The sequence below is a fragment of the Grus americana genome, chromosome 18 (assembly GCF_028858705.1).
Source record: "Grus americana isolate bGruAme1 chromosome 18, bGruAme1.mat, whole genome shotgun sequence".
NCBI classification, from domain to species: Eukaryota; Metazoa; Chordata; class Aves; order Gruiformes; family Gruidae; genus Grus; species Grus americana.
This window is the reverse complement of record NC_072869.1, coordinates 3,266,820-3,294,047: the sequence shown is the minus strand read 5'-3', so window position 1 is coordinate 3,294,047 and position 27,228 is coordinate 3,266,820. Positions and strand designations below refer to the sequence as shown.

Here is a 27,228-nt window from a genome sequence, read left to right as displayed (position 1 = left end):
TCTGTCCGTCCCCTCCGGGCAGAAGCTTCCCCCCGCGCATGCCTCGCTTCGGGGATGCCCGGGGGCGGGAGCACCGAGCGGGGCAGGGGCTGCTCCCCCCGCTTCTTCTTCTCATTTTTTAAATTTTTTTTTAATTTTTTGGGGCCTGTTTTTTCCTTTTTTTTTTTTTTTTTTTTTTTGGTGTGCGAGCGTGGCGGGCGGTGCGGAGCCGCGCTACCGCCCTTGCAGGACCGCTCCGCCGGCCTCCGCTTTGATGCGCGCAGCGCTGGCGGGGAGAGCCCGGGGGCGCGGGGGGGCGGGGAGGGGCGGGCGGAGGGAGGGGGAGGAGGCGGGGGAGGGACCAGCGCTTTTGTATTTAAAATAAATAAAATAAATAACCAGGGGAGGGAGAGGAGGGAGGCGCGGATCGCAGTGGGCTCCTTCCCTCGCAGCCCTCCCTTCCCCTCGCCCCCCCTTCCTGATGCTCTCCGATGCGGTTGCACCGCCGGGGAGGAGAGGAGGAGGAGGAGGAGGAGGAGGAGGAGGAGGAAGGACAGCGAGGGGCGCGGGGGGAGCGGGGCCAGCCTGCGCGCTGCCGGCGGCGGAGAGCGGCGGGGCCGCGGGCGCGCAGCGAGCTCCGGCTCCGCGGTGAGTGGCAACTTCGGGGGCAGCGGGCCGCGCTGCCGGCGGCTGATTTTTTTTTTTTAAATACGGATTTTTTTTAATTCCCCCCCCCCCCCCCCCTTGGTGTGCGCGCCTTGCAGTGCCCGCGCTGCGCGGGCGCGGTGTCTCCGCGGGCGCGGCCGGCCCGGCGCGGCCGGGTTCGGCTGTTGCACAGGGCTCGGAGGATCTAAGTAGCTCCGGACTTTTTCCTCCCCCTTCCTCCCCCCGGCTCCGGCTCCGACCTCTCTCCTCCCAGCCCGTCGCCATTTCTGGAGCAGGTTTTTATTATTATTATTATTATTATTATTATTATTATTATTATTATTATTATTATTATTATTTTGCACGCCGGTCCAGCGCCGGGAAGCCCGGCTGGCTGGGGTCGGCGCCGCCCGGGGGCTCCCCCCCCGCTTTCCCTCCCGGCCCCCCGGTGCTGCTTTCTATTTATTTTCCTCTTTCCGGAGCCGGGGTTGATGGCTCCCGGCTCCGGGGGGGGGTGGCGGGGGGCCGCCGGGCCGGCCCGGGATGCCCCGCTGCGCCCAGGTACGGCCGCCGAGCCCGGCCGCGCCTTAAACACCCCCCACCACCCCCGGATATTTTTTTGGGGGGTGTGAGTTCGTGCTCCAGCATCTGGTTTCCGCAGGGAAGCGCCCCGAAAAGCCCTTCTCCCGAGCCGGTGCGCCCCGTCGGGGGGGGACACGGACACGGGACCGGCCGCCCCCGGCTGCGCGGTGCTGCTGGGCGCGCAACGTGCGCGCTGGAGGAGGGCGAGGGGGTATGGGGGGGGGGGGGCAAAATGGAAACCAGATGCCGGGGCAGGGACGCCCGGTGCTGCCGTGAGCTGTCGGGGGGGCCGCGCTGCCCGTCCCCCCCCCCCCCCCCTCCTCCCGCCCCGGCCCCACTAAAAGTGCGCCGGGAGTTCAGCGGAGCGGATCTGATAGTCGCGATCGGGCTGGCGATAGAGCCGCGCTCCCTCTGCCCTGCCTCTCTCGCCTTTTTTTTTTTTTTTTTTCTTCTCTGAATGTGAAGAGTTGAAAAGCCTGTTTACTTTTTGTCTTTGATGTTGGGAGGATCTGGTTTTGATTAGATCAATACTCCTTTTTTCTCTTTTCCCCCCACCCCCCCCCCTTTTTTTTTTTTTTCCCTTTTGCAGAGAGGAGGCTCAGAGGATCCCCTGCTGACTCCAGGCAGAGGAAGGCAGAGGCACAGGCAGCTCCTGGAGGAACTGGGAGCCCCTCTCCCCATCGGGCTCCGGAGCCATGAGCAGCGCTGTGGTCCTCGCCCACCTCCCAGACCCCAGCAGCAGCTTCAGGGAAGACGCCCCCCGACCCCCTGTCCCGGGGGAGGAAGGAGAAGCACCATGCCCGCAACTCGCCAGCTCGTTTCTCCCCAAAAGCCAAAGCTTCAAGGCCATGCCGGTGCCTCCTGCCCCACGGAGGAATGAGAACGGACTCGGGGAGCCGGAAGGCAGCGCATCTCCAGACTCCCCTCTGGCCAGATGGACCAAATCCTTGCATTCCTTGTTGGGAGATCAAGATGGTGCCTATCTTTTTCGGACCTTCCTGGAAAGGGAAAAATGTGTGGATACCTTAGACTTCTGGTTTGCCTGCAATGGCTTCAGGCAGATGGACCTTAAGGATACCAAAACTTTAAGAGTAGCCAAAGCTATATACAAAAGGTACATCGAGAACAACAGCATCGTCTCCAAGCAGCTCAAGCCTGCTACCAAGACCTACATAAGGGATAGTATCAAGAAGCAGCAGATAGATTCTATCATGTTTGATCAGGCACAGACTGAGATTCAGACTGTGATGGAGGAAAATGCTTACCAGATGTTTTTAACTTCTGATATATACCTCGAATATGTAAGGAGTGGAGGAGAGAATCCTGCTTACATGAACAGCAATGGACTGGGGAGCTTAAAAGTTGTCTGTGGCTATCTCCCGACCTTGAATGAAGAAGAGGAATGGAGCTGTGCAGACTTTAAAAACAAAATCTTGCCTTCGGTAGTTGGACTATCCAGCAAGACGTTGAGGGTTACGGCGAATGTCAGAGCTACGGAAACGATCGAGAACGGATACAGGTAAGGGAACCCCTGGAAACTGTGCTTTGTTTTAACTTTGAGGACTTCGAGAGTGCTTTTCAGAAGGCTGTTGGGGTGGCGTGCTGGGGAGCTAGCGGGGAATCGAGGGGAGACTGAGCTTCCCGTGAGGCTGGGAACACGGGTGCTTCCCCGCACCTCCAAACACTGGAATTTGGGGACGTGTTGGCTGGGTTTGGGGTTTTTTCCCCCTCTGCACAAAGGAAAACAAGATACTGTGCTCTTAAGCCCTATTGGCTCTTTCAGTTCTCTTATAGATCAAAAACTTCATAGCAACTATGTCCTCCGGACATACGTTAATTATTGGTTCAACTTTCAAACCTATTAAGAGCAGTAGTAGAGTGGATCATACAGACGCATGAATAATGTAACCTACTAGTTCCCCAACTCCACCATCAACCAGTGTTTAACTATGTTGGTTATGTGGGAAGCAATTGTGCGGTCATGGAGGAGGAAGTGTATGCACTTATTACATCAAACTCTGCAACTTGCACAAAATCTGCTTGTATTTGGACCGTGTGTGTGTGATCTACAGCCTCTCCCATCGTGTTGGGTGTCGGTATTGTGTCAAAGCCATTTAGGGTGGCTTTGAGCCAATGCAGACAGGAGGACACTTAAAATTGAGCAGTTCAGGTAATAGAGAGATTCCAGGTATAGAGTAATAGTCGATCTTTGGTGCTCTCCTGTAGATCTTTGGTGTTCTCCTGTTGGCTGTGTGCTCAGAGTTAAACTCATTGAAACGTGGTTGCATCTGTTGGCAGCTCAGGAGGACGCAGGGAGCGTTGTGTGGTGGCAGGGTCTTCTCGTGCCCTTGTCTTGGTGTGCGTCTGCGTTGCCGAACCCTTCTCTTTTGTTGGGAATGTTGATGGCACAGCGGTGTGAGGGTGAAGAAAGTAAGAGCCATCTCGAAGTGAAGGGGGGATGGGAAAGAGAGACTCTGATGAGCAAATGATGAGTTGTATAATCCTCTGAAAATGTATTCTTTCCTCTCCCCACCCTTGCCATAAATGTGGATTGTTGAATCAGGGCTGAGAGGAGAGGGCTCTGCTGGCAGATGTGCGCTCTCCTCTGCTGGCCCAGGAGGTTGGGGTTTGGTGTGGTGAGTGTTTGACATCTCGTTTACAGGAATTTTGAGAGTGTGTCTGTGATTCATGGACATCAAAGGGCATCGGGCTTCTCCTGGGGAGGCTTTGCTGGAGCGCACCCTGCTCTCCTGCCCTGCAGAGAGCTTCCAGCTGTGCCGGGCTTCCCGGTACCGACCCGCTGGGAAGGTCCCCTTGCCTGCCAGGGTGCTGCAGAGCCAGAGGCCTCCTTGGTCCTCTCCCTCTCCTGGAGGCCCTTCCTGCCCGCGGAGGGGTGATGGGCGGGGGTGAGGACAGGAGGGATGCGCTTGGTCCTGGCGTGGCCTCTGGACCTCTCCTGCTGGGGGGCTGCGTTGGCGGGGGGCACTCGCTGGCAGCTGGTCTGTGGAAGACTTGGGTTTTGGGATCCTCATCTCGTGCATGAATGTTGCTGTCTGAGCATCTGCTGTTCTCCAGAACCTGGTTTGAACTGCTGCCCTTTGCTTGCTTTCCAGGAGGGGGATGTTTGATGCTTTTATCTCTCAGCCTTTGTTGGTATTCAGTGCTGGAAGGGCTTGGCTGCAATGTTCTACCAGAGCTGCAGGCCCTGCTAAAAACCCACATGTGCCTTGTCCAGGAGACCTCTCGCAGAACGGTGGCTGCTTGCCTGATTAGTGCAGGGTTGTTTTCCTTACCCCCCCCCCCTTTTCTTTTCTTTTTTTGTCCAGGGATTAATGCAGCGTGCTCCTCACATGTCAGATCTACCCTCCTAGGACATTAGGTGGTGCATTTTGCTTTGATCACCTTCTGTTGAATTTCCAGGAGCTTTTGCTCTCCATGGGGCCAAGAGAGCTCAATGCAAAGAGAGGGAGGTCAAGCTGAGATGCTTCTCAGTTCCTCCCCAAGCTATCCATTTGTGAAGGCACTTGTGCATGCATGTGCTAGAAGCTGATGAGCATATGGATGGGTTATCTCTCATCACTCAGCATTTAGGATTGTGTTTAGGATTGGAGCTGAAGCTTGCACAAAGTCTTTCCTGGTGAGTGGCCAAACCACACCTCCCTCCTCGTGTGTGTGATGGAATTAAAGAATTTCTGCTCAGTGTGTTGAGGTTTTGAAGCGCTGGGCAGGCTCTTGCCATTTGCTTCGGTGGGTTTCACCGTGACCATACCAGCAAAAGCCGGGAGCGCTGGGCTGAGCACACCTGATGGCAGGAGCACAGCAATCTCAGGCCAGCCTGGTATTTGGGCAGGAGACCACCTGGAAATCCCAGGGCACGGAGTCACGGCCAAAAACGCGGCAAATGGGAGCCCACAGAAACCGTATGAGTTTAAAGACTTTGTTTGGCCCCAGCATCAGTGATGGACAGGAACAGGAGAAGTCAAGTGAAAGCACGGTGCTTGCGCCTGGCTGCAAGGCAGGCGTGTGCATGCAAACTGCTGGTTGTATATTTGGAGCCCTAATACAGGGAATGTTTTAAATGTAGAACCTCCCTCTTGTCCTTCAAAGCGACTCCCCTCCCCTGTAGGTTGTGGTGTGGTTAAAACTGGCCTCCCCACGCTGCGCTGGACCTGGCCCCATGCTCCAGGAATTCCAGCTATTATTTATACGCGCTTCTAAATTTATCACGCACGGGTTTGTGTACACAGAGAGCGCTTCTTCCTTTGCTGTGCCGCCGCGGAGCGTGGTTTTGTTCAGTCCAAGGTGGACTCATCTGCCTCCCATTAAGCTCTAACATCAGTGGGACTGGCCTTGCTTTGAGAAGGCTGGGGCTTGCAGATGGCCTTCTGCCGGCTCCCAGTGCTTCCTGGCCTTTGAAAGGACCCGCTGGTGGAGCAACTTGTGTGTGAAGTTATTGGAACCAAGTTTGGCTTCAATTATCAAAGTAAATGATGCCATTGTAAAGCTATGCTCGAAGCAGTGTTCTACAATTAGAGCATGGAAGCTGTGATTAACATAGTTTTGTTAAAATATACTTTTTTTTTTTCAGGTTTGTGCATGCGGGGTGGTTTTTTTTTTTTTTTCCTTTTTTTGTCTTTAAACAGCCAGTGATGTTTGTCTCCAGAAAACACTTAATGAGATTCAGTTTTGCCTCAAAGTGCTCCTTGTAGATTTTCTTCTCTCTCTGTATAAGTCTGTGGTTTGAACTGCCAGAGTGCTTTTATTTCTGAGAAGCAGAGTTTGACAATAAAAAACCCCACACTCTGAAATTGCACCCTCATAACAGGGGATACGACCACGAGCCCCTGAAATTTTCATGGCATTATAATACCTCTGATATGCCCATTGCCTAACATAGCATATAGAGAGTTACATGCTGTGTGTCATCGCATCAAGATAAGAATAGGCTGAGAAGCATCAGACATTCTCCTTGAAGCTCCAGAGCAACTGCTACCTGACAGCTGAAAACACTTTGCATATTGAGTTTGGAGCTGGGGTGTGTGTTTGTGTGTGCAGCATCTGCGGCAGGAGACCACCGCTTTCCGCTGGAATTTAAAACCCTTGCAGGCAACTTGATGCATCTGGGTGCAATTACTGTAGTAAGGTGGTCAGATTTTAAAAAAAAAAAAAAATTAAACATAGCAAAACAGCCCCCATTCGTTTTCTTAAAGGATGTGGGGGCTGACTTAAAAATATGTAAACTTCCAGGGGGTTATTGTGTTTTGGTTTTTTTTGTCTGTGAGGTGTAGGTAGGTGAATCGGTGCTACAGTCCAGGACCGATGGGAAGATGAGTTAGTCCTGGCCAGTTTCTCTAATTATATATTTCCAAACGCTGTGTTTGGGCACACCTCCTCTCCCTGGTCCGTGTTCATACGGACCCGCTGCCTCCGCCCCCACCCCAGCCTCTCCAGCAATCCCGGCTGCTGGAAGAACGTGGCAGAACAGCCCTCCTGGATGCAACCAGGGGTGACCCAGACGCCTCCCAGCGAGGTGGTGGTCCTGTGCTGGGGACCATCCTGCGCCCCTGAGCCTCCTGGACTTTGGATGTGCTCTCATACCTGAGATGGATTCATATCAGATAGTTCTAAGAGCTGCATCCCTTAGACACTCTACCCAGGAGCCCACCGAGGAACGGTCCCTTGGGCTGCACATCCCCCTGAATCAGAGTAGAAGACTACATGGTTTTTAGAGGAACTTTTTTTGTAGTAGTAGTAGGATAACTTAGCTTTCACCCACATGTGGAATTAATTTATCTTTGAAGATTTAACTTCTTTCCTGTGGCATTCCTTACTATCTCTTTTTTTTTTTTTTTTCTTTTTTCCTTTCTTCCCAGATACATATTTTTTAACATCTTGATCTCCCCATCAGAAATGCCTTGGCCTCCTTCGGAAAGGAATGCAGCCCCGGCTGGGCTGAATACCTGCCTGCAGCCAGCCCCGCGCCTCTCATACCAGAGAGGCCCATCTTCCCCACCATGCTTCCCCTCCTTTTTTTTTTTTTTTTTTTTTTTAGTCTCCCCCCCTTTTTTCTTTTTCCTCCCCCCCCCCCTTTTTTTTTTAAACTAAAGCCTTTGCGGAGGCTCCTGTTGTCGGTGCTGGCGGAGCAGGAATGCGCGGCGGCGGGGGTGCCTGGTTGTTTGGGAGGGATGGAGAGCGGGGCGGTGGGAGGACATTGCTGCTCACTTAAACCCAGCTGGTCCCCTCCGACCCCTGTGGGGGCAGGGAGGTAGAAAGCCCATTAAAAAAACCTGCCGAGCCTGCTGTCACATTCCTTAGGCCCCCAAGTCCTGGGTAAGTGGCCCTAATTATTAAAATCAGCGGTCCTTATCAGATGACAAGGCCTTTTGCTTTGATATACAAAGGCAGGAGCTTAACAACCCCATCTTTCCCTGGAAGAGGAACAAAATGTGCACCTTAACACGCGGCTTTCAAACCTCCCTGCGTAATCCCCTTATCGCCTGCCGAAGATATGTATATTGATCCTGGCTGGGAAGTTGGGGTGATGGGAGGTAGCGGGCAGGGGGATGCCCAGGTCCCCCCCTCCCCGTGCAGTGACCCTGCCATGGTGACCCTGCCACGCTCTGTCACAGCCCATGTCACTGCCTGTGAATTTTTCACGTGACCGCTTTTGGGTACTCGGCTCAAACATCCAGGCTGGGCTTTGGGTTTGCTTCTCCCAAGTGAAGCCAAAGGTGTTGGTGTTGGTAACCCACGTGCCCATTAATACAACCTGTTGCTCCTGTCCTCACGCCCCCATCCTCTTCTTCCCCACCCAAGTCTACGCAGAAAACCACAAGTTGAACAAGTAGTAGGTTCTCCTAAAAACTGGGCCTTTTTATTGCATGTTTTTATAGTGCTGGGAAGATGGCAGCCATCTTTGGGAGGCCAAGCCTGACAGCAGATCTCAGCCCTGTCCATGCCTCCTCTGACACATGGTGGTCCTGCTCCAGGAGTTTGAGGCAGTTCTCTTGTTTCACGCAACTCCGATACCGTAACTTGTATTCCCAAAGGGGCCCTGACTCCTTTCTTCAGAGCAGACTTAAGCGTTTATTAGCTGGTGCTTCAGTGGCTTTCGGTGGGACTTGAGTTACGAACTTCCTGACATTTTCTGCTGATGCCAACAGTAAAACTCCTGCTGACCTCAGCAGTGCAGCTTCAAGCTTTAAGGACCAAATTTTTGAAGGTATCGAAGTACGTAGAAGTGTTTCCTGGGATTTTCTAAAGCGCACTTCCAATGCTAAAAGCAACATCTTCAAAGTTGGACTTTTGGGTGTGTTTAGACAGAGTGTGTCCTGGTTGCTGCGGGTCTGAGCAGTGGATGGTTAGTTGCTTCTGAAGAGGTTGAGCAGCCAGTGTGCATGGTTCCTGTGAGGAGAGTGCTACCATGAAACTTGAGTGCTTTTCTCTAGCCCAAGACTGGCTGGTAACTAGATTGCTGTCTTGCTTGTCCCTAGGTCTTTCAAGAGGAACGATCCCGTTAACCCATACCATGTGAATTCCGGCTATGTTTTTGCCCCAGCAACCAGCGCGAACGATAGCGAAATATCTAGTGATGCCCTGACGGACGACTCCATGTCAATGACGGACAGCAGCGTGTAAGTATCTTGCGTTGGCCGGGTCCTTTTGGGATGCGCCGTCTGAATCAGCTGCGCCGATGCACCATGGGGACTTACGGGAGTGACAGGTCCAGGGTCATCACCTTGCTTCTGCTCGCCGTTGACTAGGGGCTGCCAAAACTCAGGTGTGCCCTTAAACCAAGAGCTGTAGCAGGGCATGATAGCCTTGGTCTTCGTGCAGTCACCGGAGGTATCGGGTGAAGGAAAATGCTGAATCCCTCTGTTGCTGTTTTGCAAGTGCAGCTGAGCAGACGTGTTCTCCCCTATGCTAATGGTGCTGCCTGACTAACCCAAGGAGCATATCTCCCTGGGCCTTTGTCTTGAGGCCAGGCTTCCTTAACTATTTATCAGTCATCAAAGAGGAGGAGATTACTTCCTGTAGGAAGTACTTTCTGTAATTAAGGTTTGTCATTAATGTCAGAATGTACATTAATAGGGCCAGTGACCTGAAGGGGCAAATAGCTGCTCATCTAGTGTGGCTGGGGCAGTCTTCAAAGAGCCATTTGAATGGAGCTGCATGGATCAGGTCTGGGTGTTTCAGGAGCACAGGGATGAGAGATGATGCTGTGGCTGAGCCTGGGAACTGCAGGATCTGTCTTTTCCTCCTGACTCTGCTGAGAAGTGTGCAACTAGGAGCAAGTCGTTTGACCGTTCTTCCTTGGTTTGCTTTCCCCAGCGGGAGAGAAATGGTACTGTTGTGTCTGGGGGTAGAGGAGACAGTAAGACCCACTTAGTGCTCCTGAGGACCATTTTCTCCAGCTGGGCGGAAGGCAGATGTTGCTGTTTGTGTATCGTGATCTTCACTTCAGTACCAGTGCTCTAGAAAAACCCACCTGTAAACAGTGCTGCATTCCTGGTCTGCATCTCATAGGTGAAACTTCTCCAGTGTCTCTGTCAGATGTGTCCAGTGATATCCGTGTGCTCCTCGGAGAGGTTTGCACGCTGGGTTTCTGAAGTCAGCAGTGCTGCGTGATGATGCACAACAGAAAACAGGATTTACCAAAAATCCTTGATGTGTAAACAAAAGCTGCTTTTTTTTTTTTTTAAATGCACATGTGTGTTTTGAACTGATATTATGGAAAAAAAATAGTTTGTTGTCCCACCAGATTCCCTTATTGAACAATATTGGCATTAAATAAAAGAGCTGAATCATAGGGTGACTTCTTTATTTCTTCTTACTGGCTCTGGTTGTATGTGATCATGTGTCAACAGAGCATTCATTGGGTTAGTCATTTCTGGACCAGTGTAGGGTCACTTGGGATTCACAGGGCTAGGATTATACCCTCTCTTCACAGCAATGCCAATTGTAGGCCTTATACAGATGAGAGCACTGAGTGAGAAATAAAGTGCATGGTGGATGAAAGGCTTAACTGAATCGCTTTCAGCCCATTGTTAGTCCAGGGGAGCTTAGCGGGGATGAGAGGGCAGCAGCCCGCTTTGAAATTTGCTTGAACAAGTGAATAGGAGCTCCCCATAAAGCAGCGCGTGAAAGGAGCCTGCCTGTTTTTTCCTGCCGTAACAATAGCCCGCGCAGGCTGTGAGAGTTTGGGGAAGCTTGGCTGATTAAACTGCCCGCAGCTCCAGGTTGGGGGGCGGCGAGGAGGGCTGGGGGGGGGGAGCGGGATGGCGGAGGTTGGAGGAATATTTCCTGCCGCAGAGCTGCTACCCCGGGCATCCTTGGAGCCACACTCCATCTGCGGGGCCAGGAGCACGTCGGGATGTTGGGTGTTTTTGGAAGTGGGAGAGGTGAATTGGCAGTTTTGGAGGCTGGGCTTAAAGTTAAGGCTGATGTAAAACTTCCTTTGTGGAGGCGAAGGGCTGCTGCCAAGATTGCAGTAAAACATTTGGGATTCGCAGCCTTTCCTGGCACCTGGCTCTGCTGGTTGCTGAAGATGCTGTAGAGGCGTTGGGGGCACAAACCCGCTGTGCTTTCACAGGCTGAACCTGGGTGCTCTTCTGCCTGCAAGGTTTTATCCCCCTTTAACAGACGACCCGGATTTATTCTGTTTCGTCAGTGTGAATGCAAATTAGTTCTTTTGGTTTATATGGGTATCAACTGAAGAGGAAAAACTTGTTCTGGAAAAGTCTGTCAGACATAGCAGTAAAGTGAGTTTGGTTTTGGTTTTTTTTTTTTTTTTAAATAAATCTAAATCTGAATGAACTGTACTGGAATTAGGAGAGGTCTCTAAGCAATGCACAATCTGCCTTTTTTTTTTTTTTATTATGGATGCCAGGGATCAGTCTGTCCATATATATTTTGTTATAGCCACAAAGCATCGTGCAAATTTATATTTCCATTTCTTGATTGGTGGGGGTAGAGGAAAGGGGATTTTTTTTTTTTATTTGCTTATATCTTATTTATGGATTTACTTTGGACACAGGGGAATGCTGCTGAGCAAACTTCAAATATTACCTTATCTTACAAACCAGGCTTTTGATGTTGGCAAGATCAGAGGCTTGTTTCAGAGCCGTTGCCAAATGAAGATGGGAGTGAATGCATATGCGCATGAGTCTGATATTTCAAAGCAGCAGTAAAACTACATTCAGGTTAGGTCAGGCACATCTGAGTCAAAAGGCTAAGATAATTGGCTCAGCTTAAATGGCAGCTGACTGGGTAGAGGACTTCAAACCAGTGTTTCCCCCAGAAACAGATTGGCTTAGCCCCAGCCTGGTTAGCTGAAATGTTTATAATTAAACTCTACTATTTAGTGCCTAAACTCTGTAGCTCTTCAGCCCGCAACTTTTAGTAGCCAAGAAAGCGCGCGCGAGTGTTTGTTGCTGGAGCAAGGGGAGCGGTGGCACCTGGAGAGCTGGGCTTAACCCTTGGCCTGCCCCGAAACCTCTGGCCAGGCCCAGCCTTTTCATCTCAAAGGCACTTTCTCCTGGTCTGGGGGGTCTGTTTCAGCATCAGGGTTTCCCCCCACCCCCATATCTCTTGCTGTACTGAGCCTGGCTCCAGCTCCATCCGTCTGTCCCTCCTGCAGTCGGGGACCACCCGCTGGTCACCCCTTCAACCCTGCCGTTGTCCATTTTCCCCCCGTTTTAGATAGAAGGCCGAGGCTTAGCCACCGCTCATCAAAGCGGCTGTGAAAGGCCCTCCCCATTCCCCAGGCTGACTTTCCCAGCTGCTCTGCAGCCTTCCCATCCCAGTGAAACACCTTTATTTTTCGTTGTCTTTAAATTCTGCCCGTTGTTACAAGTTGTAAAACTCTCCTGACAAGGCAGGGTTGTAGGAGCAGGAGGTTTGATGTGGGGCTCTCTGGTGTGACTGGGGGAGTTTTAGGGGGAAGGAGCAGCTTTTATACTGACTTCAACAAGGGCAAATCTTAAATAAAGCGAGGAGCCATGCTCTTGAGTCAGCATTGCTTTTTCTTCTCCTTTTCCTGCCACCCTTCCTGCTCTGTAGCCTGTCGCTTTGGGCAGAGATGGTCCCTCAGAGCTGGCAGCATGGGGACACCCAGCAAGGAGAGGTGCTCCCAGCTCGGTGGCCGCAGCAGAGGGGTTGAGGATGGCATCTCGTGCTTGCAGACCTGGAGGGAGGTGGGGAGCACAGGAGAGCTTTAGCTCCCTGTTATCCCTTGGTCATGTCCTTGGGTTCCTTGTGTTGAGTGCACAGACCTTCAGCTGCTTCCTTGCTCTTCCCCATCTGGCCTCTTGTGCTGCCATTTATAGAGGACACCTCCTCTTTAATTGAATACGTTAACGGGATTGGTCCCGTATTTATGTATGCATGTAACGTGCTCATGCTGGCATTTTTATGTACCTTTAAAATGCCTGTTTTACTTGTTATTCCCTATATTGAAGGTCTTCCATAAGAGACCCTTATCTCAGTAAGCCTCAGTGACCAATTACTTCTCTGAAGGTACAGATGATTTGGTTTTCACCTTAGATTTGCTTTTCCCCCATCCTCCCCCAAACCTAAGGCATGTCATGTGCCCTAAGCCCTGTTGCTCCATGGGTTTGTGGAGCAGAAGTGCTTGGTGGCTGTGGTCGGTGACCATGGCTAGCTGTGATGACCACTGTGTGCCGGGCTGCTTCCAGAAAGCGCTCCAGAGCCCCGTATTGCGCAATGGGGCCATTAGGACAATTAGCTCCTTTCACGTGTAACGAAGGAGCGGAGCATTCATGAACTGTGTCTGGAGGAGGCTGATGTTCATCTTGTGGCATCAAGAACTTTCTCTGTGGTCCCTGCCTGCTCTCTTTTATAATAAAGATTTTTCCAATTTTATTGAGATGAAATTGTTCCAATCTTTCACTCCAGGCTTTCCAGCTTAATCTTGCTCATTAAAACAATTTAATGGCAACTGTACGCTTTGGCCAAGATCTTCATAAAGGCCTATGATAGCATGCTTTAAACCTTGAGTGTGGAGCGATGAGATCTAATGATCCTCCTCAGGAGAAGGGACTTGGTGTCTCCGGGAGGGCATTCCCTTGCGCCTTGTCTCTGGCTGCATGCCCAAGAAAAATATTGGTCTGTGCCCACCGCCATCACGGCGGTGGGAGGTGGCATATGGGGATGCTGTGCCACGTTGGCTCCTCTGGCAGCAGCGTGGGGCCACTGCTGTCTGCTCGGCCACCGCTGCTCCTCCTTGGGCAGGAGCTGTTTTCTCCACTCAGGAGATGAATCAGGTGTGGGGGCAGGTGGATGAAAGGGATGGGACCAGAGATCAAGGTTATTCAGCCAGTCTGAGGGAAGGGGTGGAATTAGACATTCAGGATCTCCAGGCATGCTCTTCCGGCTGTCCTTGCTGTCTGTAGAAGGTCCTTTAATCCTAAACGAGGTAATTTTTTGTGTGGCCAGATGAAAACACCCCATGTTGCCTCGAGCAGGCTGTGCAGGGGGCTACTCCCACCAGTGCTCCTCGCCTGGTCTCTTCTCATGGTTTTGTGACCATGATCCGATGTCGCTGAGGGGAGCAACATCGTGCCTGCAGGGTATGGCCCCAGTTGCTCGTGCCTTGCAGTAGCCTGCCTGTGCTGGGCAGCCTCAGGGCAGGAGAAACATCTTGGATCTTAAGTAGGGCTGGAGATGAGGAGCAGCCCTTTGGTGGCCATTTGTCTTCAGCCTCTTCCTTCTTCCTTCCATAGTGCCAACACCCCATGGGGTGATTCACAGCTTGAGGAAAGTTGTGGTCTCAGAGAGCGTAATTTGGTGGTGAAAAAGCAGGAAAAATAAAGGGCAGAAGCAGAAATGTAGCATTGGAAGGGCCTTTCTGTAAGGATTCTCAAAAGTGAAGCTGATGGGATTTTTGGGTGTCTTCCCATGTGGAGTTGCCTTCAGCTTGCTTTTCAGCTTTTGCTTAATTACTGCACATCCGTGTAGATGGTAACGCAAACCCTTCTCAAGACACCAAATGGTTGAGGCTCCTCCTGGCTTCAGGTGATGTCCAGAGGGCTCAGCGCCTCTGGGAACGTGGGCTTGTGGCATGCCTGGGTGGTTTCAGAGGTGATGGAGAAGCATCTTGGTTAGAGCACGGGGAGAGCCCCGACTGACAGTGACCTCTCTTCCGTGTGCAGAGATGGGATCCCCCCGTACAGAATTGGGAGCAAGAAGCAGCTCCAGCGGGAGATGCATCGGAGTGTCAAGGCCAACGGTCAAGTTTCTCTACCTCATTTTCCGGTAAGTTCAGGTGGGAATTGCAGCGTTTGGGTTGGCCATGGCAAATGCTGGTACTAGGAATGAGCACACGTGGAGGGAAGGGACCAGGGGAGGAGAATGTTTCCATCCCTATGTGATGCCAGAGAAGAGATGCTGCTTGATGTTGGGCAGGAGCCACGTGCTCTCAGCATCCTTGCAAAAACCTGCTTGTGTACAGTCGCGTTTTGGTCCTTCCCTGAAAGTCAGGTGCTAACTAGGGCTTTTTTAGTGGCACTGATTTGTCCTCCTGGTCTAAATCCAAGCAGAGATGCCCCAGTTGGGTCTAGTGAGAGCCTTGGCTCTGGCCAGCACCCTGACACCTCTGCTGGTGGCAAGCAGACTGGGGTTTGGCCTCGTGCGCTTCGCCGGCGACCTTCAAGAGCACACCGTCTGTAAGCTGGCGGGAAGCAGGATCTCCCAAGAGAGAGACACTTGCAGCAGATACGTGTCTTGCTTTGAGGGGACCCAATTCACGGCGTTGCTGCGCTCTCGAAAATTAACTCGCTGACTTGCTAATTCAGTTGACTTGCAGACTCCCGATTCCTGCAGTGAATAAACTGTTTACACTGACAAGTATAAACTTATCTTGTCTTGAGATTAATATGCTAAAATTCCTCTTTCTGCTGTCTTAAACAGCAAGAAATCATAGATGATATTTCTGGTGTGTGGGGGGGTGGTTTATGTGGTTTTTCTTTTTGGGTTTGGTTTTTTTTTTCCCTTCCTCCATAAAGAAAGTTCTATAGCCTGAGCTTGTAAATTAGATTATTTTGTCCCAGGGCGTGCAAATCGACTTTCTCTGTAAGGCAGTGCTTTGATCAGGGACTGAATAGAGCCAGCTTGTGTAAGAGTGACAATTTCCAGCAGAGTGGCCTTTTTCTACCCTCACATCATTTCTGGAGCTAAGTGGTTGCCGGAGAGAGGCCCCACCTCATCTGGTGGGTAGTATGTGAAAGAGTTGGCAGTTCAGCTTTCTGCTTTCGGGGGGGGGGGGGGGGGAAGAGGGAGAGAGAGGGAGAGTGGGGGCGAGGAGTGGGGTGCGTGGGGGTGGCAGGAGGGAGGGCAGACTTGGGTGGGTGGTTTCTTTTTCCTCTTTTTTTTTTTCCCTCTTTTCCTGCCATGTTTGCTTCTTTTGGCAGAAATTCACGTTTTGCCTTTTTATATTCTGCACTTGATTTGGAGATGTTCCCTTTTTCCCTTGATAGATCTGCTTGAGGCAGCCAAGCTCAGCAGTGTAGCACCGCTAGCCTGCAGCAGCTTTCTTCATTTTCTGTACAAAGAGATGGAGGGGGGGGGAAGAGATCTAGGACACTGTTGAGACAACACTACCTCAAAGGTGCCCAGTGTGTAGCCAGGAAATAAATTACCAGCACTTCTCTGATCTGCAACCGTTTGACTTCTTTTTTTTTTTCTTTTTTTTTTCTCCTTTCCCTTTTTCTCCCCCATCTTATTTTTTTTAATTTCCAACTCCTTTCTGTTTATACTCACTTTATTCCTTGAGTTAAAGTCTCTCCCTCCCACCTCAGAGGGGTTTTTTTTTTTTTTTTTGATGTTTGACAACAGTCTTTGAAGATTTTCTACTTCAGAGTAGCTACTGATGGGCTGGTTGTACTACAGAGAGAACAAGCGGGGTTCCTCAGAGTGCGACCAACTGCTCCTGCCGAAGGCAAACGCTGGTGGGGAGGATGTCACTCCATGAGGCCACAGCACTAGCTCATAAAAATCCAGAGCAGACCATGCCTAGTTGCGGTCGTCTTTTCATCCAAACATGGAGACACAACAAGCGTAGCGGGGCCGGCGATGCCGCTCCGGCTAAGCGCCCGCGCCCCGTGCCGCCCGCTAAACATGCCTTGTGCCTTCTGTCCCCACTCCTTGTAGAGGACCCACCGTCTTCCCAAGGAGATGACCCCAGTGGAGCCGGCTGCCTTCGCCGCGGAGCTCATTTCCCGGCTGGAGAAGCTGAAGCAGGAGCAGGAAACCATGGACAGTCTGGAGGAGAGGCTGCAGCAAATCAAGGAGGTAGGAGGATTAACCCTCCTGGGGCCGGGCAGAGCTCGCCGCATGCTGCCCAGCTTGGGGGGGGGGGCCGTATCCTGCCCACGGGGGGGGGAACGTGTTTTGATCACACTGCCATTGGCGAGCCCGCGGGGGGGATGTCCCGGTGCGCGCCTTGCCGGTTCCCCGTCCTCTTGTATTTATTCCTTGCCATCGCTTGGCTGGCAGGACGAGGAGAAGGAGGGCTCGGAGCTCCCCGCAAGCCTGCAGAGCAGTCGGGAGATTGCAAACCCCCAGCATCCACAGCACCCGCTCTCGCTCCTGCCCTCCGGCAGCTACGAGGAGGACCCCCAGGCCATCCTGGACGAGCATCTCTCCCGCGTGCTGAAGACCCCCGGCTGCCAGTCGCCCGGCATGGGCCGGCACAGCCCCCGCGCCCGCTCCCCCGACCGCCTGCCGACAGGCAAGCTGCAACCCGGCGTGGCCTCGCCGGCAGCGTGCGCCCTGCCGGGTAAGGGGTTCATCACCAAGCAGACCACCAAGCATGTCCACCATCACTACATCCACCACCACACCGTGCCCAAGACGAAGGAGCAGATCGAAGCGGAGGCGGCTCAGCGGGTGCAGTGCTGCTGCCCAGCGGGCAGCGACTACTACTGCTACCCCAAGTGCAAGGGCCACCCGAAAAACACAGACCCTCCTCTTCCTCCGCTGGAGCCCTTCGGGTAAGTCACGAGCATCTCCCTCCATTGCACCCACCCCAAACCATCACCCCATCGCCCCCCTGCGAGGGGGCTGATCGGCGCAGCCCCGCGGCAGCGCAGGGGGCTGACGGTGGGCTCGTGTCCCCTTCTCGCCATCAGCAGGACGGGGACGCTGCCGAAGAGGCCGGGCAGAGGAGCGGAGAGCGTCGCCCTGCCAGCCGCGGACGGGGGGCTGCCCGGCCCCGGCGGGGTGCAGCTACCGGGGGGCGAGGCAGACCGGGCACAGAACGTCTGGCAGTGGATGCTGGAGAGCGAGAGACAAAATAAGCACAAGCCCCATAGGTAAATACGCAGCTGTCTACAGCAGTATCGCTCCCGGTAAATATTTATATATTACATGGGCTGTCTATTTTTACAATCGCTAAAAACAAATGAGACTCTTTGCTCCTCCGGTTTAATATAAAAGCTGTTCCGCAGAACCAGAAAAACCACAAAAATGTCATGTTTTTGGCAATAAACCTCCTTTCATGTTATGACAGACTTTTGAGAGGGAGCGAGCAGAATAGGAGCTGCTATTAAAGTCATATTTTCCAGCTTTTCTAACCCGACTTCTTCCCCTCCCCAAGCACACAAAGCACAAAGAAGGCCTACAGCTCCGACTTCGCCAAGGGGGCCCCCGGCCGCCATCACCCGTGGGGGACTGGCAGCCACCCGCGCGGGGCGCAGCCTGCCCACCCCTTCGTCCAGGACCCCGCCATGCCCCCGCTCACCCCACCCAACACCCTGGCGCAGCTGGAGGAAGCGTGCCGCCGGCTCGCCGAGGTCTCCAAACCGCAGAAACAACGGTAATGGCCGCGGGAGGGATGGTGCTGGTCCCGCGGTGGGGTTTTGGGGAGCAGCAGGGGTAGGAGAGGTTTGCTGGGTGCTGGTTCCGCTCTTGTGTGGCCGAGGCCCGGGCTGATGGCGGGCGAGGTGGTGGGTGAATGTGGACGGGGTCCTCTCCGTCTAGGTAGAGGGTCAGCCGTGGGGCCAGACCGTGGGGACGTGTGACGGCACAGCTTGGCCGGGCCCCAAGGATGAGCCTCCTTATTCCGACCCCACCCTACCCCGGTGCAAATAGTTCGAATCCTAGACTATTACTTCCACTCTTTTGATGGCTGTAATTTGCCCATTTTTCCTCTGGGACGGACTCCAGCTACATACCAAGTGGAGAATTGGACTGGTTATCGTTCATTTGGGTATGGAAGGATAAATTAGCCCACAGCATTTTTAATTCTTCCTTTGATTGTTTACAACATGTGAGGGTTGATACAAAGAGTGAACTTAACGACCCACAGGAGACTTCAATTAAGAAGATTGTATTTCAACAATTTTTAAAAAGTTTTTTTTCCCCTCTCTTTTTTTTTTTATTTTTTTCCCCTCCTTCCCCACTTGCCCTCCCCCTTTCCACTTCAGATGTTCAACCTCAAATCAGCAGAGGGATCGAAACCACTCCGCTGCCGTTCAGGGGGGAAACACCCCTTTCTGCAATGCAAGTCTAACGACAGAAGAGTGAGTATTGCACGTGCAGAATAGGATTGGGAAATATATGTATATATCATAATTATATTTTCATTAAATGGATTGCGCTTTGAAAAGAGAGGAAATTCTTATATCTGAAATTTCGTCTTTCAAACATTCTTCTTAAAGGAAGAACAAAACATTTTCCAATCTTGTCTCTGGCTCTTTTTAGCTTGCATTCCTGTAAAGTGGACAAAGATTGGATTAGTCTAATTACAGGATGGTTCTTTTAACAAGAAATCTGCTACAGAGAGGTCTAAAATGGCCTAAATAATTAAAGTTTTCTTTCTTACCCTCTTCATCTTAAGCAATGAGTAATGTTTGAAGTCCAGACTGAGCCACCTGACTAGAGCCTTTCATTTTTAATTGGTTGACCTTAAGTCCACCAGCTGTCTTTGCTAGCAGCTTTTTTTCTGAAGCCACTCTACAAAGACTTAGAACAAATTAGGAAGACTAAATTACTGCGGACTAACACTTTGTGACCTTTTGACATGCCAAGTGTACATTGCCTCAGAAGCAGTTGTAGATTTGGCTGCATGGTATGCACTAGAGCGTTGCCATTTTGCTGGGTAATATTGTTTTAATTATTCTTTAAGAAGCGTTTCTTAGTGCGAATGACAAAATCCAGTGAATTTTATCCTCACCGGGAAAAATAAGATTACTTGTGTACTTCAGGTGAAGAATCTGGCGGTGATTTTGGCTTTGTTAGCTGGTGCTTGCAGGTGGTTTTGTGCAGGAGAAGAAAGCTTGACAGATGCTTTGTGTGAAGGCAGATGAAACGGAGCCTTTTAAAATCAGAGGTGTACGATACTGGGGCTCGCTAGGTAGAGGTTAGCCCATGGTGAGCCCTACGCATGGTCCTGCTTTGATGCTTCCAGCGAGCATCCAACCTCCATCCCTCCGTTCTCCCATCCATAAAATGGTCCGAGGTCTCTGCTGCCCGTGGCTGGGTGCTTTGCGACAGGGTGATTCCCACCGTCACGGCGAGCAGGAGCTGTCGTGGGAGCCCAGCGAAGGGCTGTGCAAACGCAGCGTGACAAATTCACGGCGAGCACAGGAATATTTAATTTTTTGGGTCACACCCGGGATATTTCTGACCAGGGTTACGTGTGGCAGAAACACTGCTGGATTGAGCGCGGCAAAACGGCTTGTTCTCAAATGGAAAAATAAAGGGGTTTGTGTGTGTTTTCTGTTTTTCAGTCACAAAGAGCCAAAGAAACTGCCAGTTGTTCACACCTCTCAGTCGAGCGAGTTGGTTGTCACCTATTTTTTATGCGGAGAAGAAATTCCCTACAGGAGGATGTTAAAGGCCCAGAGCCTGACACTTGGGCACTTTAAAGAACAGCTGAGCAAAAAGGGAAATTACAGGTAAGAACCTGCGATTCGTTTGTTCTTCAGTATATTCTAATAAGTCAAAAGAATGAGCTGATATTTTGCAGGTCTACCTGCAATGACACATTTACCTCGTGTTTCAGAGGCTGTAGATCATCTTACTCTCTTCCCACTCAAACCAAGAGCAACTTGGAGATGGAGAGAGGGGTCCTGAGCTGCAGCTCGGCTGCGGGGCCACCTCCTCTCCATCTCCCTCCCCAGCCACCTCTCCCCGTTGCCCAAGGCTGGGATGGCGTTGTGGCGAAGGCACGGAGCCCTGGGGTTCAGTTTCCAAACTGGGGTCAGCATTCGTCTCGGTGTTGGTCTCCTGCTTTGCCTACCCCTTTAATATTTTCATTATTAATTTTTTTTTTTTTTAATGGTGTGGCCGTAAAGGGGGTCAGTGAAAGGTTGGGATGTTGCAGCTGAGTGGACATGTAGCTGAGATGCAGCGAGCTCACTTTTCTCTTCATTAGGGAAAAAACCTTTGCCCTGCAGGGAAAGCTCCACCAGCAATACCGAGTTCCTCCTCAGAAATGCCAACAAACCCTGCCTGTCTGGTTTCCAGGGCCCAGCTCCCAGTTTAACCAGTTTGCTGCTTCCCTCGCTCTTGTAGTTCCCATGGCAGTAGCTTCACATTGGCTATTTTTGCTGAACTTTCCCAGCGGATCTGGGCACTAGTGGGATCATCTGTTGGCCACATCTCCTGCAGGATGAGCAGGAGGAGGAAGTTCCAGCTTTAAATTTTGAATTTGCACTGAATTTGGTAGTGCTTCAAAGAACTAGAAGGCTTGCCCCATAACTGGCAGCCTCCGATTTAACCCCCAGATGGTCATTTGGGTTTGCTATGAGGACTTTCCAGCTGGTGCTCCATCGCTGGCCTGTCTCTGGCTTTGGGAAGTCCACCTATGCAGATCAGAAGGAGGTGACCCAAGGGTGCTCTCAGGCTGGGGGATGCTGAGCTGGGGTCTGTCTCTGGCTGTTGTGCGGTGGGGCTGAAATACTGCCAATCCTTCCCCAAAACCATCTTTGCAGCCCGCCCAGCTGCCATCAGATGGCAGCAACCTGCAAGTACACCCAACCTGGACAACCTGCAGGAGAGGACAACCTGCAGGAGAGGTCCCTGGGCTTCTTGCACCCTTACGCCACTTTCCAGCCCCTAAAGCCTCTCAGCCCGCCATGCTCCCTCTCCGGCTGATGCAGCCTCATGCCCCAGTTGCACACCGGTTTCCCCAGCCTCACCACTGGTGTGCCACTGCTCCGGTGGCTGTGTAGTCCCACGCTCCCCCCAAAAAAGTCCTCTTTTTAGTTTGTTTTCTATGACTTTTTTTTATGTGATGCCCAAGTGCAGGAGTAGGCTCCTAAAACCTCTGTGGCCCAAAAGCCCCTCCAGGTGCAATTATTTGTGCCTTGTCAGACTGTAATTTCTTTAGAAAATGTTTTTAAGTGACTGACAAGGATGAAACAACGTTTTGCTTAGATCTCACCCCTTTACACCTGGGTAAAGACAATACAGAAATTTATAAAAGGAACTTGGGTATGTGCCCAGTATTTTATCTTGCACAGACACAAGGTGAAACTAATTACACAAATGTGTGTACCTCCAGGGAATCATTTTGATCTAAGCTTTGACTTTTGGCTGGACTTTGAGTGAAACTGCGGGTGACCTTCAGGGAAGAGGTCCGCAGTGCCCGGAGTAGCGTGTGTGTTACGGGGAGGCACTAACTAGGCTGCTTTGGTCACATCTGGCATTGATTTCTTTTTAAGGCACATTTAATAAGCATGTCTTTGAAGCCGTTGCCTTTCATTTAATGCACAAAGACATGCAGAAATGCTCCGCTCTCCAAATTCTTTATTGATTGGATCAGTTTGCGAGGCGGGTACCTCGGGCTCCTGCGATGCCAGAGCCACACGGCCAGCCCCGCCGTGGGGAAATCACCGCTTCGCTTTCCTCGGCACACCACACCACACCCCCCCCCCCCCCCCGCCAAAAAAAAAAAAAAAAAAAGAAAAAAAAGAAGGAATTAAAGCAGTGATTTAATACTGATGGCGTTAACAAAAAACAAACATACACGCACAAAAAAACTGGGTGGTGTCGGGTAATCTGAAGATGGCAGCGGTTCAAAACAGAGCTGTAACGCCAGGCCTGCTCGCCTCGATTGGTGCCAGATGTCCCAAAAAAATAATAAAAAAAAAAAAGAGCAAAGTTTGCCACATAAAATATGTTTCAATGGAAAGCCCATTTCTGAGCAAATAAGAGCAGAGTGAGTTGTTTGAAGATGTTGTGGGGGAGGATTTTTTTTTTTGCTTTGCCTCTTCCTTTTCTTTTTTTTTCTCTTTTTCTCTGTGAAATAAGGTTGTAATTATGTAAAAGGTCATAGCGTGTTTTCTCAAATAAAAATTTTGTAAACACAGCCAGCGCTTGGGCTTGTGGAGGAAGTTATTGGGAAGAGCGGCTGTTATCTGGAGAGGGGCGGAGAAGGGGAAGGGGAAGAGAAAGTTCTTTGTAATTCATTCAAACTTTCCTTGGGTTTTTTTGGTTTTGTTTCAAGGCTGCTGGAATGGGAAATTGTGGCCTTGACCTGCAGCGTGGAACTTGGTGGGAGTTGGGCCGTTGACTTCAATGAGTGCAGGCTCTGAAGGACTTAAATAAGATGTTTTCCCTTGCTGAGCCATTAAAGACGCAACATGTGTCAGTTCAGCTTGGAATGACTTTACAAAAATAAATCCTAACCATACCTTGACTAAATGAAGCTGGTTTCATCTCTTTGACTAAAAAGCCAGCTTTTATCCCCCTACCAAAATAGTTTTAACGTACCCTAAAAATAAATAGATTTGCAGGCTGTCGTTAACTGAGTATTTTAAAAATGTGTAATAGAACAGTCACTAAAAAAAACCAAAACCCAACCAAATTCTAAGACCCTGCCGTGGCTCTTTCAGTTTCAATAGTAAAAGTGAGCTTAATCTGATCGCCTTTCCCATCCTAAAAAAAATAATAATTGCAAAAACCTTTCCCCTACCAAACATCTGCCAACCCCAGTTGTCTGGAAACTCCAGGGGAGGGGTGTGGGAGGGGGGAATTTTTTTTTTTTTATATTTTTTTCTTTGTAATCCATCTGATGAAGTTTTTTTCCATCCCTGGCGATCAGATGGCAAAGCACTTTTCCGAGGGAGCAGGCATGTCCGAGGAGGTGTGCGGCGGCAGACGGACAGGCTCCCTAAATGCTACCCCTCTGAATGGAAGCCCTTCATTTGTGCATATGCAATTAAGCAGCCTTAGAAGGAAGACAGCTCCAAACGGGATAAAAGGAACCTTTAATCAAGCAGCTGAACGGTCTAATTCAGGATAATAGAGGGGTCCTTACTGTTTGACACGGGAGGGGTGGGGGTGCTTTTTGTCTCTGGGAGCGTTGGCTTCATGATCTAACGACCCGGAGCAAAAGAGCAGGAATGCAGGACACTGCTACTTGACCTCCCCGTGTCACGTCCCGCAGGCTGGACCAGGGCTGCTCCGCGCCTCTGCCTGCTAGGAAGCATCGGGAAACAAATACGGGAGTTTCTGGCACTTAAAATGGATACGTGAATTAGGCGTTTGGTTGTTTCGAATGCGAGGCTCCCGGCTTTTGGGTTTGGTTTTTTTTTTTTTTTTTTTTCTTCAGTAGGAGTACCACAGAGTTTCAGCTTTTGTGTTTGCAGGAAGCCGGGATGGTTTTCTTTAATCTATCCGTATGCCTAAAAAGCCTCTCCTTCTAATAACAGTTGCTAATTTTAATGTTGGGCTTCAGCTTTGAAACAAGAAAACACATGAAAGAAAGAAGGTGGGGAGAGAGGGGAACCTTAAGAATGCTTTGCTTTGAAATTCTATTTATTTATTTTTTAAATAAGATACTTGACCAGAAATCACCGTGCTTTCTAATTTTCTTTACGGCTGAGGATATCCACTGTCAACACGTATAATTTACTCACTGTAGAAGCTGTTGTCACCGCTGAGGAGCATGCTCAGCCCTGCTCCCTCCGTCCCATCGCCATCCCTGCAGCCCCAGGGATGCTTTCATGTTGCTGGACCTGAGCAGCCCTGAGGGTTTCCTGGCCACGCTGGGCGCTGGAGGAGCATCCTAGGAGGGAGAGATTGGAAATGGTGTGGTTAAAAGAACTGCCAAAGCATCCTTTGCTTTACCTTTTGATTTTTAACTGTGTTTTAATTCTCCTTACCACAGATACTACTTCAAAAAAGCAAGCGACGAGTTTGACTGTGGTGCGGTGTTTGAAGAGATTTGGGAAGATGAAACCATCCTGCCGATGTACGAAGGAAGGATTCTTGGGAAAGTAGAAAGGATCGATTGATGGCATCTGTGTTTCTTAAGAAAAGTTAAGCTAGAAAAGTCTTTGGACACACAACAGTAGTGATGACAAGGAAAGGAAAAAAAAAAAAAAAACTCTGAAGGAAAGTTTTGAACCAATGAAGAAAAAAAAAGTGAAGTCTATGAAGACTTTGCTGAATTAGCCTTAGAGGAAAAAAAAAAAATGGCATTTATTATTCATGAGTTGGGTACTGAGATGATAAAAACCCTGAACTATTTATTAAAAACATGACCACTGTTGGCTATTGGAGATGCAGACCGTGTTTGAGAGACTTCCATACATAATATATGATTTCCTGGGGATCTGAAATCTATGGACTAAGAGAAACTGTGTATAGCTTACCTTAACAGTAATCCTTATTGATATTTATTGAACAGTCTGTTTTCCCCTAAGTCCAGTTTTTGGATATGCTGCTTTAACAATGGAGAAGAGAGGGGCTGGGAAGTGGGGTGATGGGAGGAAGGATTATTTTATTTTTTTACATTGTTCCCACTATCTAAAATTTAGGAGTTTGGCTATGAGCACATTCGTGATTTTTTGGGGTGGTTTTTTTTTTTTTTTTTGAAGGGGGAGGAGGGAAGGAGTGACCTTGTGCCCAGTATTTCTCCGAGTGAAGATAAAACTTTTCTAAAGAAATAATAATAATAATAAAAGCCGAAATAAAAATACTGTCCTACCATTCATCTAGAGACCGGTGCATTTTAATCTATGCTGCTCTAATTTGAAATAAAGGTCTTAAGCGTTAAATATGTTAGCTGCAATATAACAACAGCCACTTGTTAGTTCGTCCATGGATTTCTGCGGTGTGAGGGTTTTGCTTTGCCGCTGCCAGTGGCGAGGACACCGCGCGCTGTCCAGTGCCTCTCGCTCGAGGCAAGGCAGGGCAAAACCCTGAGCCTGGGAGAGCTGTAGAAGAAGCCATCCAGTTCCCATTTCCATACTTAGTGCACCAAAAGGACACGTTGCAAAAGCCAGGGTAAAAAAAAAAAAAAAAAAACAAAACCAACAACAAACCTGTATGTGTTTCACATAGCTAGCTAATTATTTCGTTTAGCCATTCTACTTCAATGTTAGCACAACTTAGATTTCAACGACATGGGAGTACCATGGGGCGTATTTTCAGATCGTGTGGAGCGCGTGATTCGTTGCGTGGTGGTTTTTGGTTTTTTTTTTTTTGGTTGGGTTTGTGGTTTGTTTGGGGTTTTTTTTGGGGGGGGGGAGCCTTACCTTCACAACACCCACGGGAGCCCGTGGGAGATGTGGGCGAAGGCTCTCTGCAACCCTTGGCAGAGCTTTGTGTGTGCGTGGGTGTTGGGCCAGAGCCACCCTTTCCCGAGAAAGACCTTGCATTTCTACAGTTGGGTTTTGTGTTGATTAAGTTAATCTGTGCATTCTGTTTGCCATTGCTACTTTGTGTAAGTCTGTATATATTGTAGAAAATGTATGGTGATAATATTAATACACTATCTCTAGTGTTTTTAAAAATTAATCAGTACAGTACCTGTGCCTGCATGGTGTTACGAGACCATGCGTCGCCCTATATTCAGGGTTCAAGCTTTCCCTTGTTTGTTTAAGGGGTTTATATATAAATATATTTTATGCCTTTTATTACAAGTCCTGTACTCATGACTTTTGCCATGGCATTTTTGTTCTACTTATACTGTAAATTATGCATTATAAAGAGTTTCATTTAAAAAAAAATTACTTGGTACAATAATTATTGTAATTAAGAGATGTAGCCTTTATTAAAATTTTATATTTTTCAAATTAATATTGTCTGACTTTTTTTCCCCACCCACCCACCCTTAATGCCTTAAAAATTTTCTTCTCATGTATGGTGGTAGCTGGAAACAGCAGCTGAGGCTCGGTAGGAGCTATTCCTGCTGGGAAGCGGTTGCAGCTCAGGTAGGCAAGGCAAAGGCCGGGGAACACTTCAGTGCAATGATGAAATCATGTACAGCTCGTTCAGGTCACTCAGCTGGGGCTGATGGAGGCGTGGGGGCTTTTTCTTGCTCTATAAGTGAGCTAATGAAGCCAGGATGGTGGCCCAGTGCTGGAGCTCTGCAAAGCCCTGGCACATTGGAGGGCTTCGTCGTTAGGCGATGGAGGGTGGGCGCAGCCTACAGGTGCAAAGGAGCTGGGGCTGCTTGGGGTTCCCTTAATCCACCCCCCCCCCCCCCCCCCCCCCCCCCGCAGCACCTGCTCAAGCAAAACCCGGCTTTGTAAAGTCCTGACTAACGTGGCTGCCTTGGCCGAGACAGAGCGGGAAGAGATTTGATGGAAGCGGCTGAGCAGGCCAAACTCCGGGGAGCTCTTACCCGTGCGCCTTCCCTCTCGCCGGTATTTATGGTACAAAACCTATTTTATAGCTGACCGAGCTTAATTTGTTCCTGAGGGAAGCTGCCCATACCAGGGGTGGATTTGTCTCCCAGCTGTCGCCCAGACCTTCCCCGGCTCAGGCGAGTAACCCTGGGAAAGCAATTGTGGAAACGCTTTTGGTCTGGCCTGGTGGTAACCAAAGCCAGCCTCTTTGCTTTTGCTAGACCAATGGCACCGACTACTTTTTTTTTTTTTTTTTCTTTTCCCCCCTTTCTCCACCCTATTTTTTTCCATGAGGTTTTAAATTATCTGGGTTATTTTGTGTGTATGAGAAGACTTCATTTAAAACATCAGTAAAACTTCTATCAAAGGGCTCAACTTCACACCGAGTACACAGAGCTCAGGACTGAATCCCGCAGTT

General features: G+C 50.1%; 1 protein-coding gene across 3 annotated transcripts; it reads left to right on the top strand.

Annotated features, from left to right (window-relative positions):
- Nucleotides 1-398: 398 nt before the first annotated feature.
- Nucleotides 399-26,228, top strand: AXIN2 (axin 2). 3 transcript variants are annotated; one of them, XM_054846840.1, is made up of 11 exons: nucleotides 399-627; nucleotides 1,796-2,725; nucleotides 8,700-8,840; nucleotides 14,379-14,481; nucleotides 16,375-16,515; nucleotides 16,720-17,216; nucleotides 17,355-17,537; nucleotides 17,822-18,040; nucleotides 18,651-18,746; nucleotides 19,956-20,123; nucleotides 24,344-26,228. In XM_054846840.1, exons 2-11 carry the CDS (start codon nucleotides 1,902-1,904, stop codon nucleotides 24,468-24,470), a joined length of 2,499 nt encoding a protein of 832 aa, XP_054702815.1. In that variant the 5' UTR covers nucleotides 399-627; nucleotides 1,796-1,901; the 3' UTR covers nucleotides 24,471-26,228. The 3 variants fall into 3 exon arrangements, with proteins under 3 accessions (XP_054702815.1, XP_054702817.1, XP_054702816.1); XM_054846842.1 differs by having other exon boundaries at nucleotides 527-627; nucleotides 17,358-17,537; XM_054846841.1 differs by having other exon boundaries at nucleotides 586-920.
- Nucleotides 26,229-27,228: the final 1,000 nt, after the last annotated feature.

Bases quoted from the DNA above. Each gene is read 5' to 3' on its own strand.
- AXIN2 (XM_054846840.1), top strand. From the start codon at position 1,902: ATGAGCAGCGCTGTGGTCCTCGCCCACCTCCCAGACCCCAGCAGCAGC. The intron at 18,747-19,955 runs GTGAGTATTGCA...TCTGTTTTTCAG, and splicing joins GCAAGTCTAACGACAGAAGA to TCACAAAGAGCCAAAGAAAC. The intron at 20,124-24,343 runs GTAAGAACCTGC...TCCTTACCACAG, and splicing joins AGCAAAAAGGGAAATTACAG to ATACTACTTCAAAAAAGCAA.